Source organism: Pangasianodon hypophthalmus, chromosome 14 (genome assembly GCF_027358585.1).
Source record: "Pangasianodon hypophthalmus isolate fPanHyp1 chromosome 14, fPanHyp1.pri, whole genome shotgun sequence".
NCBI lineage: Eukaryota > Metazoa > Chordata > Actinopteri > Siluriformes > Pangasiidae > Pangasianodon > Pangasianodon hypophthalmus.
In genome coordinates, this window is record NC_069723.1 from 15,306,258 (window position 1) to 15,323,229 (window position 16,972).

The 16,972-nt window shown below is 37.2% G+C and overlaps 1 protein-coding gene across 1 annotated transcript in view; it reads right to left on the reverse strand.

Moving 5' to 3' along the window:
- Positions 1-466: 466 nt before the first annotated feature.
- Positions 467-16,972, reverse strand: part of LOC113539345 (LHFPL tetraspan subfamily member 6 protein) — a 55,758-nt gene continuing 39,252 nt past the window's right edge. The window contains exons 3-4 of the mRNA XM_026935059.3: positions 5,888-5,986; positions 467-1,245 (exon numbers count right to left, since the gene is read on the reverse strand). Of these exons, the coding sequence (XP_026790860.1) occupies positions 1,127-1,245; positions 5,888-5,986 (218 nt within the window). The 3' untranslated portion in view covers positions 467-1,126. The remainder of the gene's footprint in view (positions 1,246-5,887; positions 5,987-16,972) is intronic.

The window sequence follows — 16,972 nt, forward strand, 5'->3', positions numbered from 1 at the left end:
AACATACAGATACAGGTACTTTGTTCAGATAATTGCATGAATGAGCAGGGAGGTTCCTATTAAAGTGGCCAGTGAGTATGTTTATTTTCATGTAATTTGTAAGCGTAAATGTATGCATTCAGTAAAAGTATTCATTTTCCTTTATACATTGCGAAAATACAGAGGACAGATACTTAAGCACGTCCCACTAGATGGTGCACTCTTTTGGGAGATTTGTCATTTTGTAGTCACATAAAAAACATAATGGAGAAAATCCAGTTCATTTATGAAATACCATATTATAACGCAAAAGTTACATGTCAAACCAGTGCACCCTATCAGATAAAGAATACCCCAAATGCCAGTGCCATAGTTTGTAGAGAATACAGAGTAAAAGACCATTTCAGACACAGAAGTACTACTGCATTAAATCAAATCTTAAATACACTGTAAGTGGTCTGAAAGAAAAAACTTAAGTCACCAAATATTCTGTTGATGAAAAGGTTTTATTTACAACATATAATGGCTAATACAATACATGTTTTTTACATTATCACAAAACGTGTGTCGATACGAAGCATATACCGTATATCACAATGTATGTATATAGTGTATACTGTTTCCATAGTATACATTATCATAAAATGACAGACATTAACCTTTTGATAATGCTTATTTAACACTGTATGGTGCATATGACAATTATTGCATTTCGTAGTGTAATGTGAAAATGGATATGTAAATATAAACAATTCATAATAATGATGTGTGTTTATAACAGACTTTACTAGCGCTAGTACACTGAACAAAGAAGAAGAAGAGCACTCTCAGGATTAACAGAAGATATTAAGGGTAATTGGTCCTTCTGGTTTTCTGACATTCGTCCTCTAGACATGTTCGATATGAGAGCATCAGTCGCTGTGAGTGATCAGTCTATTTTATATCAATAGATACTGCCATGTCAGCAAAGAGCGTATGAGAGGATCCCGGCAGCTGGAAAAAGAAGAATGGGGAAAGTGCTCATGCCTTAGGTGAAAGAGCGTCTCTGCTCTCTATAGTCCACGCTGAGGCATTCGTCCTTGGCTGCTCTGTGCTGTTGGCTCTGTGCTTAAAGCTGAAGCTAAAGCTAAAGCTGTCTGAATCTCTCCTAATATGGGTACTGCTTCTGTTTCTTGCCAGCGAAGCAGGCCAGCCAGGTGCAGATCAGCATGGCTGTAGCTGCGCCCGCTCCAGTGCAGTAATACGCCCAGCCGATCTCACATGAGCCTGCACACACACACACACACACACACACACATAAGCATAAACAAAGAGTTAGGGGCAAAACTCACCCTTGAATCCACTTCCTTGAGCAAACTAAAATCATAATGGTACTCACTAAGTTTACACTGTGTCATTTCTTAAGTTTTGTATCTGGATATTATTCCTATAGGATTCTAACTACATACATTTGCACTTCAAATGTACCTCTGGTTAGCCATCCAAAAAAAAAGCTCTATGCATTTGACCACAACTGTCTTGTGTTGTTACTCTTTTCAGCAGTTTTTGCATGATTACACTTCCTATATCAAAAATTGTAATTGTGCATTGGACTTTTAATTGCCCTAAAGATGCCAAACAGTCTTCAACCATATGCAATACGACATAATGAACTTGGTTGTCAAATGTGGCTTGGGGATACAGATTTCAACTTGTATAACAGATTTAAATGCAGTTAGAATGCATTTCAGACTCCCTAAAGTGGTTGGAGCAATGATCAGATTTAAACCAGAGCTGCAGATTTACACCTGCATTTTTATCCAGATAATCCCTGTCCAAACATAATCCAAAAACCAAGACACATGCTTTGTTTATCAGTTGCAATAAATGTGATGAAATAAATCCTATAAAAACAATCTGATTATAAATGACTAAATGTCAGATGACTGTCAAGTCAAATTTTGATATTTATAAGAGCAAATTGCAGTTCTATTTTTATCTTTTAAGACCACTTTTCACATTCCAAAAGGGTAAATTTGACATAAATATAACTACAATTTGCTTTAATTTGATGTAAATATAATTATTCTCCAGTTACTCATCTTAAACAGGGTGGTTAGAATTTTGTCCTTATGAAGGAGTATTGCTCATAACTTAATTTTGTATTAATTTCTCATTCTTACATGCATTAAACATATTCAGACATCATGCTGGCATTTTTGTGACCCCCACCCCCAGCTCTGGGCCCAGAGAATTAGCCCCAGCCCCGATCTTAAAGCATATAATTCACGAACAATGAAAATGTTACATAGTTACAGGAGTGAGGAGTGTAAGTCTCATGCCCTAAAAGATTTTTGGAATTTTATCTACTGTAGTATATACAAATAAGGTACTTATAAGTTTCCAGTAAGGCTTAGTGTAAGACTTCTCTTATTGATTTTAGTGGAACAAACAACAAAAGACCATTCACATTCTTAAAGTGTCACTCCCTGGTGTGAAAAAGGCCAGTCATGCATCACACAGAGGGACTAAACCCCAGCGAAACTCATTTAAAGAACCAAACTGAAGGAGGATATATATCCATGAAATTTCTTTGCTGTCTTCCCTTGTCTTCATACTTTTAAATTCTGTCTGGAGTAAAAGATTTTGTTGAGTGATTAAAAAATTCTAGCGCATTCACATTTCTCCCTTGATAACAAACTATGTCGTAAATCTGTTGAACTCCACCTACACTTTTGCTGAAAGCAGTGTTGTTTAAAATATTGTAATATATTCTATGCTGACAAACAGCATAATAAACCAGAAGTTTGCCTTTAACAACATCCATTTACAAATATATTATTTTTCATGGTGATCTCTTACAGAGGAGTTATATCTGAATACAAAATAGACAGAAAAAAACCATGAAAAACATTCTCTCTAAGATGGGCAATGAGCTTTTTAGCCAACTGTGCGTGGGAAATGCAATCATGTTTTCCTCTTGTCTCATGATATAATAACAGTATAAAACATGCAGTATCTCAAAGGATAAGTGGACATTCGATTTATTTCCAACACAGAGAGAAAAATCAGTTAGCATTCCATCTCTGTAGGTTCTTTTTGAGTTCTCTGAATGTAGCATTTGTGATCTCAGTTCATGAGGGTGTTATTCTGATGCGTAAGTGTGAATGAATTTTTGGCTGTCTTTTAAGTAACTATGGCTATTTCATGCTAGGAGAATCTTTAGAAACTAAGCACTTTATCTAAAGGTCAGACTTGGCCATTTGTTCTGTGCTGCACATTTGGCACTATAGTACATGCTGTAATATGAAGAATGGCGCCTGTGCTTAGGTATCACCCGCAACGTTTTCCCCTGAGAAAGGTTTATATTTATGAGGGTAAAGAAGACTACAAAATACCATCTATTTTCTCTCTATCTACCTCTTTGCTTTTAGAAGTTTCAACAAAAAAGTGCCATTGCTTCATTCTGGTCACTTGTTCTTATGGGCAAAATATATATCAAATATGCACAGAGCAAGTGTACCAAATTTTAATCAATGATGGTGCATTTATTTGTGGAAAGCGAAGCATATTGTACTGAATGCTTTAACACCATAATTCCCATTCAAGACTTGCTGACAGTGTGCTTATTGCACATTTCTGTGCTGGATTACACATTCCCGCAGTGCTCTTTTTCGCTTAAAGCCTGCATGAAAGTGATTCCCAACTGGGGAATTAAGTTAGACTGCCAGTGGCATTCATGCACAGTGAGTAAACTACACTATAATGGGTACTTATGCATTCAAAATTAGGTTATAACAAGCCTGGAAGAATAATTCAGAGGTCCAAAGTGGGGACAATATCAAAAACCATTAAACATTTTGCACTTTATTAAGTATGGCAGTAAATGTACTGAATAAATAAGAGGATTGTGTTAAAAGAAATGATTTTCAGGTGGTAACATACACTCTGAACCATGGTGTACATCAGCTAGCAGGGCTTAAGCCCTCCTGTCTTTCAGAGATAAAAAGACAACAATGTGAGGTTTCATTTTTTAGCACCCACATCAGATTATTAGCTGTTAACAAATGATTTAAACAGGATTATTTGGGATTTTTGTGGAACCAAGCGCAAAGCACCACCAAATATAAGAAAAATACACAGAATGGTCTGAAGAAGCGAAGTTGAGGCTGCAGTATAGCTTCATGCAGTCTGTAAGTGCCAGTAGTGATTGAGGTTACATGTGAAATACATTCACAGGTCTAATACATGTGAACAAGGTGGATTATTCACTTTATCATCCTTTTTTCCCAAAATGTCTTTGGAGAAGAAGCAAAAAGTAGATTGACTACGTACACAGTGGCCAATCAAAGTCCTCAAAAGGACAGACAACAACCATGAGCTTAGAGTTTTTTCGTTTGAACGAAAAGGTTACAACCTTTCTGTTTACTATGTTCGGTATTCGGAGGAAACACGGCATCAGTGAATTCAGATGTCTGTCTTCCTTTATGTGTGTGTGGTGTGTGATAGTTTGCCCCACAACATTCTTATTATGCCATCAATAAGACCTTGCAAAAAACCTATTGCTCAAACCTAATATTATCATTATTGAGCTAGTGATAGATTAGTAGTCACTGCCCTGAACATTCACTTTTCACATGCGGAAGCTCTTTTGTCAGCATGTGTCAGTTACATGAGCACCTAAAAAACAATAAGTAGACAGGAGACAGTTTAATACTGCATAATATGAATAGAATGAATTGGAGAAATTATTCACAACATGTCAGATTTCTTCTTATGAATTCGTATTAGCTCTGCTTAGCTCTACTTCCAAATACTTCACTGTGAAATCAAAAATCTCACACACAATCCAGAACTGTCATCACTGGGGAATTAAAGCTTGATCTTTGCTACAATATACATAAGGCTCAAATCGGAATATGGTTATGCTAATACCCAGCTAATGGTTCACAAAGGTTCACAGAACAATTTCTGAACATTACAGTTTTTATTAACATTTGACTTTGAAGCTGTCACATTTTCTGGGAGCTTTTGAGAACATGTTACCTAAGGTTTATGAAAATCACAACACTACTGCATCATTTTTATTCATAGCTATTTTAACATGAACATTCCCACAGTGTCATGGTGCATTCAAATGGAGCTTTGTGTTCACAGTGATTACGGGAACACCCCACACTTGTGGTATGTGCCACTTCTGAAGCTCTGAATGCTGTGAAGCAAACCATTAAAATGAGTATGTCTAAAATAGAAGGCAGATGCCTTGATGCCCTGACACCAGTGCTGCCTCATGAGTTAGTGTCTTAGACGGCAGCACTTCATTAGTAATGAAGGTTCAATTTAGAACCCAGTTTGAGACATGCTTCAAAGGTAGTATATGCCAAAGTTGCCAAGATACATGCATAGGCTTATAAGCTCAAAAATATGTCAGTAAGCTCAAAAATATGTTAATAGGCTATATGGAATAAAGTACAGTTGGGTATAATAGAACAAATATATTCTATGATCATCTACATCAGCTATTTGTAGTCAAAAATAACTTGCTTTCCTGCACTATTTTTGCCCAAATGACATACAGAATTACCTTAAACAATAAATGTATGTTTCCTTCAAAAGCGGTCAGATGAACGGATCTTAGCAAGTAGCATTCTATGCAATCATTTGCTTTCGACTTTACTAGATGGCTTCTTCTACCATTTTCAGTCACACCATGTTTTCAGAGCATTGTAGGAACATTATATTTGTAACAATGCAGCCTAAATTCTATGAAATACATTACTGAAGCTCATGATAACATTCTGTATTAGCTAGCAATTGACAAATGTTGGCAGTAGTAATGAAAAAGGATTATTCATGCCATTGTGCATGAAGACAATGCTGTTGCTGAGACTAATGAATTTCCTTTGAAATGATATATATTTGGACTTACCCAGTTCAAACTGGTCTGAGCGGTTGTCACATGTCTGCCTGACCTCTTCACTGTCCCAGCCGAGAGGGTACAGGGCACATCCCGAGCCAATGAGAAGGCCTGCAAAGAAGACAAGTAAATACAATTAAGTTTTTTTTTAAACTAAATGTTATGTTAATCAACTCCTCTCTCCCTCTCTAATACTATTAAAAGGTACTCTGCTGGGATGTCCTAAAGGAACACAATCACCTCTATCGGGAAGCTTTTTCAGTGTACTCAATAAATAAGAGATGAGTTAAAAGTATTGGTCTTCAGAAGGCAACATATATCCTGAAGATCCATCTTTCCCATAGAGGGCTCTTTGACAGCATGTATTAGTTACATGAGCACTTAAAGATGCATAAATATATAAAAAAGCAATTTCAGTGCTGCTGAAAATGACAAGAGAATAGACAATCCATAGCAATGCTTTTCTGTAGTAGGAATGAAGATGAAGTCAGAAAACACACTGAATGTATAATGAGGCAGCTGCTTAAGCTGCTTTGTGGCAGTAAGTGATATTAAAAGTAGTATAAAAGACCTAATTTGAACGCCATTCCCTCCTGCAGCCTCATCTCCGGTGTCACAAAAGGATTCTTGCTGCTCTTTGCATTTTTCTATTCACTGGGTCTCAGCACCGAGCTGCAAGGTCAGCTCTGGATGGATATTAGCCCTCAGTGCTCCGGCTGAGGGGCTTTGCTGTCACATGAGGTTAATCCCTTCCAATTTGCCTTTTGCTCGCCTATCAGTTTTGGGCCAGTCATGGAGAGAGTGAGACACGTATAGGCCCAACCCTGGATAACCCTTCCGCATGGAGGGGCAGAGAGAGATAAGCGGAATAAATCAATCCCCACACGAGTCTATCATGCGCCTCAGAAATGAGGAAAGGCAGATACATTCATTACAGCCACACTCCACTAAAGAGCATATCAACACTCGACAGCTTTCTTACTTAAATACAGTACGTACTGGCACTTAACAGGGAATACACAGAATGCATAAAGAAGAAGTCGTTATAATACTGCACAGAAGGGTTCACAGCAAGATATAACCAGAATGAAAGGGATCCTCAGATTCGCTGGTGTGCAGAGAGGCATGGTGAACATGTTGTTTACTGGTGTTAGCATTTATTTGCACCTAATAATGTGCTCACAGCCTTTCGCAGCCTCCGCACTAATGCACTGTATGGAGAATTTCTTAATTAGACTTTAATGAAACATTTCGAAAAATATCACCTATGTTGGTGTGGATGATCACATAATAAAGAGAATGCCTTGTGTGAGCAAGAAACTGACAAAATCAAATAATCATGCAATAATTGCAACAATATCACGTGTTGTCATTGCCAGCACAACAATCACTGCTTTTTTATCACATGCTTTTGTTTACATGATTTTTCACTATGTGTACGATTACCTTGTCTGTCCCTATAGACACTGACGCTGCCTCATGGATTGACCTAAAAAGTACCCACTGTCCTGTGCTGTTCTGTCCTGTCATTCAATTATTTAATCAAAACACAGCTTCACAATTACTAGCCAATTCTAACTTAAATGATAATTAAAATGATGCTTATTTATATGGAGCACATTCAGCTTCTTGAGTCTCTTTCTCGACTCACTGTCCTAGTTTTGAAGTGTGGGTGGGTTTCTACCACAGTGAAACTCTCAAAAGATGAGACCTAAAATATGCTGCATCAAAAGCTTCTGGGATTCTCCGTTGGTCACTACTAAAAATTACACTGTTGAAAATTTTCCTCCACAAATTAGAGCTTGTATAAGCTTCTGGTGCCTGGATTAACAACTGAGAGAATGCATAACTTTCGAAGCCATATTGAGAAGGCAGCATATTCATTCTGCATTTTAAACCAACTCATGAATTCTCTTTCAAGTCGTAAGTAATGTCAACAGATAAAGAGGCGTGTAATCAGCTTGAAATGTCCTGCGGTGTTGAAAAGCAGAAACAAAAGGAGGGTAGCTTTTCTTCTCTTCATAGCTTTGGCAAAAGGGAACATTCATTTTGTTCTATCATGTTAAATCTCATGTTTGTCTAAAGTACAACAACTATTTGCATGGAATTAGATATAAATACTCTGTTATTTAAGAACCGTAAGGTGTTGAATCTACCAACTGTAAAGCCAACAATTTTGTTCTGATGAAAAAAAGCAGCACTAATAATCACAAGCATGTACATGCCTCAAGACCTAACTGCCTCAAATACACTAGCACATACTCCACACCCAGAACTAACAGACATAGGACAACCAGAGACAAGTAGACAATAATATATCTAGTGCATAAGTTACAACATACACTCCTTTTCTATTCATTTCCCTCATTATAAACAGCTGGATGACAGAGAATAAGGGAAGCAGGTGGCTCCAGTCTCCAGCAATCATTCAACCAAAGTACAGCTTCACTCTTTCATCTTCCTCCTCTCTGTTCTCTCTTTTCTCTCTCTCCCTTCATCTGCAAGTTCTATTCATCAGACATTTAGCAAAGCATGTTATCAGCTCTAACAAGTACAGAACTTGTGGCAGATGTTGGATGTTGATGTTCCTGCACATGCGTACACTCCTACATGAAACATAATGAGTCTGGAACAGAAACCTTGTTGTTGAAGTTTATAGCAGTTGGATCTGCAGGAGATGGTCATTCTTACAAAAAAAAATCTTAGCACTTTCCCCACTGAACTTCTCCAGCAATGTGGCTCTGAGCCAGGCCAGCAGTTTTCCCACAGATTTGGTTTACTTTTGGATTGCAGTCATGACTTAATTTGGACATCTTGCAAATATAATTTGATTAATTATACCAGTGTTTTGAAAACCAGATAGTACACTAGAGTTTTTTCAACGGCAAATGGCAAATGGAGTTTATTTTATACACTTACTGTCCACTTTATAAGGAACACCTGTACATTCATGCAGTTATCTAATCAGCCAATCATGTGGCAGTAGCACAATGCAAAAGATCATGCAGATACAGGTCAAGAGCTTCAGGTAATGTTCATGTCAAACATTAGAATGAAGAAAAAATGTGATTTCTGTGATTTTGATCATGGCATGGATGTTGGTACCAGAAGGGCTGGTTTGAGTATTTCATAAACTGCTGATCTCGTGGGATTTTCACACACAGCAGTCTCTAGAGTTTACACAGAATGGTACGAAATACAAAAACCACTGAGTGAGCAACAGTTCCGTGGGTGGAAATGCCTTGTTGATAAGAGAGGTCAGAGGAAAATGGCCAGATTGATTCAAGCTGCTAGGAAGGATATAGTAATGCAAATAATTACTTTTTACAACTGTGGTAAGCAGAAAAGCATCTCAGACTGCACAAAACATCAAACCTTAAGGTGGATTGGCTACAACAGCAGAAGACCACATTGGGTTCCAATCCTGTCAGCCAAGAACAGGAATGCGAGGCTATCATGGGCACAGACTCACCGAAACTGGACAGTTGAAGATTGGAAACAAATCCCTTGGTCTTTTTTCCAGTCTTCAACTGTCTAGTTTTGGTGAGTCCGTGCCCATGATAGACTTAGATTCTTGCATGAACTGAATGAATATGCAGATGTACAGGTGTTCCTAATAAAGAGGATGCTGAGTGTATATGTGTGTGGACTGTGGTTATGATTACAAAGAATTATAGTAATTGCATCTGAAATTAAAATGATATACTGCATTTACTCTGTCAATATGCTTGTTGTGCAAACTGACTCATTCTCGTAGATATTCTTTATCTTGATGAAAGAAATGTTTATGAACACTGACTGATTTTTGCTTAATAAAAAAAATATCAAGTTACTCTATAAGTAAAACAATATATTTGGTAAAAGTGTCTATAATTTTGCACATTAATGCAAGGTTTGGGGGTCAGTTTTTGGGTTTGGGAATTGGTTTTAGACTGGTTTTATTGATCCCTAGGTTTGTGCTTTGTGCTTTGTCATGCAAACCTGGCAACCCAAGTCCTGGAGTTCGTCTGCCTAACATACAGATGGGTGACAAACTGCCAGAAAAACCAACATAAAGTGTTTTAATAAGATGATCACAGCCCCCAAGTGCCACCAGAACAACTTCAATGCACTTTGGCACAGATTCTTTAAGTTTCTGGAACTGTGCTGGAGGGTTCAACACCATTATTCCAAAAGTTTTTCCTTCAGTTGGTGTCTTGATGATGATGGTGGTGGAGACCATTGTCTAACAGGTCACTCTAAACTCTCCTATAGGTGGTCGGTGGGGTTGAGCTCTGGTGACTATGAAGGCCATAGCATATGATTTATATTATTTTCATATTCATCAAACCATTCAGTGAGCCCTTGTGGACAAACACTGAAATGTGCAGGGTGTGGCTAGTTCAGGACCACTGATGTAACGTATCCAAATTCTGTTAGTATGTGTATGTTCAATCAAATATATCATGAGCATGAGTAGCAGACTGCTTTTCACCATGTGGCCTCTCATTGCTCATTCCTTTGCTTTTCATTAGGCATTTTGCATGTTTAATCCCATCCTCCACACTCCCTATGTGGGATATTGAAAGCCTGAGCTTGGGAGGTGGAGAGGGTGGGTGAGGATTACTAAGAATGGAAATGGCAAATGCAGATATGGTTTTCATGCCAAGATGCCAAGGGGGCAGGCTTGTGAATGACAGCTTGAGCTCTGAGGCATCCCTCTTAATGTGTTTCCACATTGTAAAAGCTATTTTGGATGTTGTCTACAGTGATAAATATATTCAGTGGTTGTTAGGGACATGTGCATCAGAATTGATGAACACCAAGGGGACTGACACAGATTTATTAATCTTTAGTCTTATTACTCCTATTTCCACTGAACACTGCTTTGCAGCTCTTGGAAACTTAGCATTTGTTTTTAAAACTTATAATTTAAGTTAATGTTAGTGTTCCAGACATACAGTATTGAGCAAGGAAGTGCGAAGCATTTAATGACTAGATCAAAGTACATCAAGTTACTCTGGAAGGGAGCCATTGAATCCAGCTGGAGACCTTTAATGCAACAAAGTAGTCAGATGTTCAGATCACACGATGGATGACAAAAATTAATTACTGCTCTCTTCAACATGGAATTTGGTGTCCTATATGTTTAATACCAAGATGTTTCACACACTCAAAACCCTTGTGAAAAGTACTAAAAAGAGGCTGGTTATAGTTGCTCAAATGTACAAAGTTCAAATGTAGATGAAGTCACATTTATATAGTAATTATTGCAACATTTATGGTACAAAACAAATATTATTCCCCAAGTGTTATAGGTTTGGATGGTCACATGATAATAAGAAGGTTTATTAAAGGTTTCTCCAGATTGCCTTGTGTCTGATGGTAGATGGACCATCCACATGCTGACCAAGTCTGATTTACATCTTGCTACAAACACACCTTTATAAATAATAGCTCCTTGGAGTAATACCATAGAAGAACCGGTTTTAGATCCCTAGACGTACATTTCACTTCATGGGTCATTAACCATTTTGGTTAGTGCCAGAATTTACAATAAAAAAAATCTTTTCTCAAGCATAAAGAATCATGATCAAAACATTTAATACATGAAATGATTCTTTAGTTCATTATAAAACCAGCAACAAAGGTTAAAGAATTATCCATCATAGTTTTGGGAACAAAAAAAGAATGGTTCTTTTATGAAATTGCTCTAAAGAATATTTTCAATTTAGCACCTTAAAGTCTTTTCCATTTTGTCCTGCTAAAACCCTACAACAGATGGTTTTACTTTCAGTAAGCACTGGGATTGTGAATTATTTATATTATCATGCTTAAAAATTTAGAAATGGTACAAACACAGTATTTGAGATCTATATACTATTTTTCAAAAAAAAATAAAAAAATCTAGAACCCTTAAGGCTTCTTTGGTAGACTCTCTGGAGAACCATTACATATTCTGTGTAGAGCCTTATAGCTGAGTATTTCTCTATCAGAAGGTGATCTGAGTAGAACCTCTATTTACTGTAGAGGCCTGCTTGTGAATTTAAAAAAATAAATTTGCTATAGTGTATATCCAAAACCTAATTTAACCCTTCACTCATGTCTGTTTAAATGCCACTTATTGACAACACACCTGACCACAGATCCTATTTTATCACATTATCACAGAGATGTGCAATTACACACACACAAAAAAAACACTTAAAAAAAGAAAACCCTAAGCAGCACTGTGAACGGGTGATAATGAGATAAATTTGAGAGCTTTTGACAACTGTGAAGAGGTGCACCTGTTTACACCACTGCAATCATGGGAATCGAAATTGGTTTGAGCCACTACAAACTCACAGCCTACAACTTCAGGAAATGATGTATAGCTCTGAGTGCTAATAAAACAAACCTAACATTTTTACTGCAAAACCATAATAACACAACACAATGGCCTTTAAACAATCAATGCAAAGCCAAAGTGCCTTAATGCCTTAACAGATTAAATTAGAAAAATGCAAATGAGATGAGTAGCTACAGGCTGTATATGAAATATGCAGAGTTAACATTTTATTTAGATCCTTTGCAATGTGACTCATTAATGCTATTATTATGTAATTACTACTAATGACTATTATAATGATTGTCTACAGAGATGCTCCCAGCCTTGTTTGAATTCTGTAGGCTAATCTGAGGAATCTTGACAAAGACTGTATCTTTGTCCAGAACAGCACATTATCATGTTATATGTTACTTCCTCTTTTGACATTCTATCTCGTATTGCAGTATGTGGTTTCAAACACAACATTCATCTTACTGTAAAGATTTTGGCATTGTAACCAGACACTGAACCTGTCTAGCAAACAATATATATCCAACTACTCCCCATCACCCCATTAACATATCATCAATGTTCAGTGCCTTTTACAGACACTACAGTACACTACTTTTTACAGAGAGTATGACCTGGTCTATCACCAATTCACCCGTTCTCCTCCATTAGTGTTCAATACGCAGCCATGAGTGGGCCCTGATGAGCACTTGTCAGTGGTTAATGCTTCCTCTGACTCTCGCTGATTATCATACAGCTACTCATTCAGGTTAGTCTGAGAGCACTGTGTGTACTTACAAGTAATTAAAGATTTAAGATGCACACTTCATACACAGAGCAAGTTGTGGAGATTAACAAAGAGTCCAGTGAGACAGGAACCCATTTACAACCTTTAACACTTAAAGGAGACACATTAAAACGCAGACTTAAACAGATTTACACAACAGATTTTAGAGCCGTTTTGCTTACTTGGTGATGTATTTATATTCATTTATTGCTTTCATTACATTAATTATGTGTAAAGAAAACACTGTACATAATGTAATGGTTTAAAGAATGTAATGATAAGTAAGGAATAAAACATGACCGCTCATGCTGTTGTAGGAAAATAATCAAAGAAAGGGTGGTGTGGTGATAAAGTGTTTTATTCCTCTTATACTACAGCAATTCACCAATAACATTTTTTAAAAAATATATTAAATAATGACACATCATACTTTTATCCGTTTGTAGTTACAATTAATGTCATGGAACAAAGCAGTAACACTGGAGACTCCTTCCAAAAATGCTAAATAAACTTCTCCTCACAGAAATCATCACCATATCAACAGTTATCCACATAAACAGTATATTATGTAAATGTTTATGTGGAGCATACAAATCCCTGTGTAAGCTGTTACTACAGAAATGATATCATTTTTAATTGAGCACAGAGTTGTGCTGGTATAGAAAATTAATCAACATCTTTGACCATTCAGATCAAGAATTCAACCATGCTGCGGTATAACAGCTTTTAATAGCTCAGCCAAATACAGTAGACATTATGTCTGACTATGGGTGATGGTATAAAAGTAAAATTAGAATGTCACAGGACACCACAAGAAATAAAACATGAACGACTGGTCTATGTTTATCCATGTTAAAATGTTTGGTGAGTGAGCTACAGTCCAGTAATTGAAGGTTCACACAAACAATATGAAATTCTTTCTTGTTATGAAAGCAAGGCCATGTCACTATTCTGAGGCCACTCATTTTTTTGTCATCTCTTCCCGGGTTTCATCGATGGGGTTTCTGGAATTCTGTGTCCCCTGCTCTCTTGGCTTTCAATGCTATTCTCAATTAGCATTCAAATGGGCGGAGAAAGTGAGGAGAGAGAGAGGGAAAAAATAATGACCGGCTGGGTTATTCAGAGAGTGGAGAATGGGTGACATGAATAGGTCTGGAGCCAGTTTTAAAAGAGTATCCCATCATTCTTGGAGTTGGAGGACGAAGAGGTGGAAAAGAAAGAAGAGGAGATGTGAAAACAGTGCACCAAAGTGCACTGGGGTGAAGGAACCTTTTGGACAAGACTTGTCTCTTATATAAGCAAAAGAAGGAGAGAAAGGATGGGGTTAGATACATGGAAATTGAGAGAGGAAACTGAAAACAATTAAAAAGTTCACTGATTAAAAAAACATTCTTACGATCTTGAGCTAAATCTTTCTGTTTGTATTAGTTTGGTAAGATTATATTAGTTTGGTAAGATTAGTTTAGCAAGTAATAGTGGAGTTTTTTTAGAATGACACTATGACATTTTTTGTTCAAACACCCAAATAAAAAAAATACCAGACATACAAGATACTTTTAGATTTTGATTTTCTTTGTGCACTTGTCACAGCAACTAGCTGGCCTCCTGCTTTTCCGCAAACATTTCGTGTTTCAGAATTCAAACAGGATCAGAGAATTTCTTGTAGGAGCTTTATTTCAGGGTGAGACAATCCAAAGAAAAGGCTCTATAGCATAAGCTTTTGAGACTGGAGAAACTTTCATGGGAAAGTTGGATACCAGCATGCACCAGAATGTGGATGAGAGTGGATGAAAAGTCTAAAGGAATACATTTCTTTTGAAATTAAGACACAGAACAAACATCATTTCGCGCCATTCAGATTTGATCATCATCTGAAATTAGATTACCCACTGGTGGCACAGTGGGTAGCACTGCTGTCTCACTGCCGGCTTGATCCTGAATTATGATTACTGTCTGCGAGGAGTTTCTATACATGTTTCTCCCCAAATCCACCTTGAGTGTTTGTGTGTTTGTAAGTGTGTGTGTGTGTGCGTGTGTGTGTGAGCATGGTGCCTTGCAATGGACTGGAATTTCATCTCACCCAGTGATTCAGGATGTAGCAGTTACTGAAGATGAATGAATAATGATTAGAGGATTTCAGATGAAAGGGTAACAACTAGCCTAATAGCCCATTATTATTTTTATAGTATTATACTATACTATACTATAAAATAGGAAAAATCAAATCTTTCATTTTCAGTAGTATACTATAAAACAGATGTTATCTGCTTCTAACCACAAGCAAACTAATCAGGTTTCAACCCTGTATTAAGATGTCACAGATTAAGCTCAAATCATATATATATATATATTTCACCAGGCATTGACCTCTTAATAACCAAGGTCAAAGCACCCAATTAGTGAAAGTAGATATCCTTTAAATGTAGGCAAGCCTATTGGGAACCTTCTCCCATGCAAATCTAACATCATCTTAAGTGATGATTATGATCACAGTGATCATTATCACTGATTGAAAAGCAGAAATGAATTCATACAGGCAACATCAACATGAATCTTATTAACGTCTGAGGTCAGCTCCACTTCCAAATGCAGTAATAATAAATTTTACAAGGTTAAACAAGAAATGACATGCACTTGCCAAGTACATCCCATTCATAATGCTTATGGTCAACACTGAACCTCTTCCTGCCATCCAGACCAAAATGGCCACAAATGGTCAGCTGCAGCTGGTTACAGGGTTACATGAGATGTAAAATAGTGGTCAATCAATATTTTTTAAAGGACCAATGCCAAGACACTGTTTTGACATGAAAAGGATGACAAGCAATCAAGTGCTGACTCTAGACTGTTATTAATAGTTGTTCTTTTTATGAAAGTGGCTATGTTACACATATGTTCTACGTTACATTGGTGGCTGTTTCTATTGAACAATAGCATGGCCAATTCCCACGGGAGAAATCTCTAGAACTCTGTGACAAGGTTGATTTTTGTTCCTCGTCTCAATAGCTGCCATGTCAGCGTCTGACCCCATGCACCCTGACCCACTTTTGTCCCACTGATCTCAGAGGTCTACATTTAACAGCCGCTGATTAGATAAATTATAAATGATGCATATTTATTTATTTATTGGGTGTGATAATGAATTAAAATATCAACTAGTGGGTTGGTAACAGAAGTCATCATTCATTCATTCATTCATTCATTTATCTTCAGTAAACACTTTAACATGATTAGGGGTTATGGTGGATCCAGAGCCTATGCCAGGAATACTGGCCAGAGTAATAGAAGTCTCACAATGAAAATGATTTAATACCGAAAAACCTTTTTTGGCTAATTAAATTCTATAGGCTCTCTGTTTTTCACTGGGACACATGATTCACTGTCCCCTTTCAGAAATGACTTTAAGGTTAGTATGAAAACCCCCTCAGAGACACCTACACATACATTTATTCATTCAGCTTCAGTAAGTGCTTTATCCTGGTCAGTGTGGCGGTGGATCTGGAACCTATCTGGGGAACACTGGGCATAAGGCAGGAATACAGCCTGAATGTAACACCAGTCCAACACAGAGCATCATTCACACATACTCACACACTCATTCATGGCCAGGGACAATTTAGATTAACAGTATTTTGCACAACTGGGGATCCTGGAGCTGTGAGGCAACACCGTGCTGCCATACCTATCTCAGCTTATCACTGAGAAAGCCATCATATTGGTTTCAGCTCACATTTCTGAAGATTACAAAACGAAACAATTTCTCGGCTTCTCTTTGGTTTAAGTAGAATGAGTGAAGGATGACTTTGACAGAAAATGGAGAATTACAGAGTGATGTTTAACTTGTCAAATGTCCATTTTTATAATCATACCTTTAAAAAATATGTACACGTCTGGCCTCTTTGCTAAACTGCTGCAAGGACCCCTAGGCATATCACAGCTTAGAAAGCTTAGTGTGAACTTCTGTGTGTGACTTTGCTATTAAGCCAGTTAAGCATTCTTTGATATGTGAGGA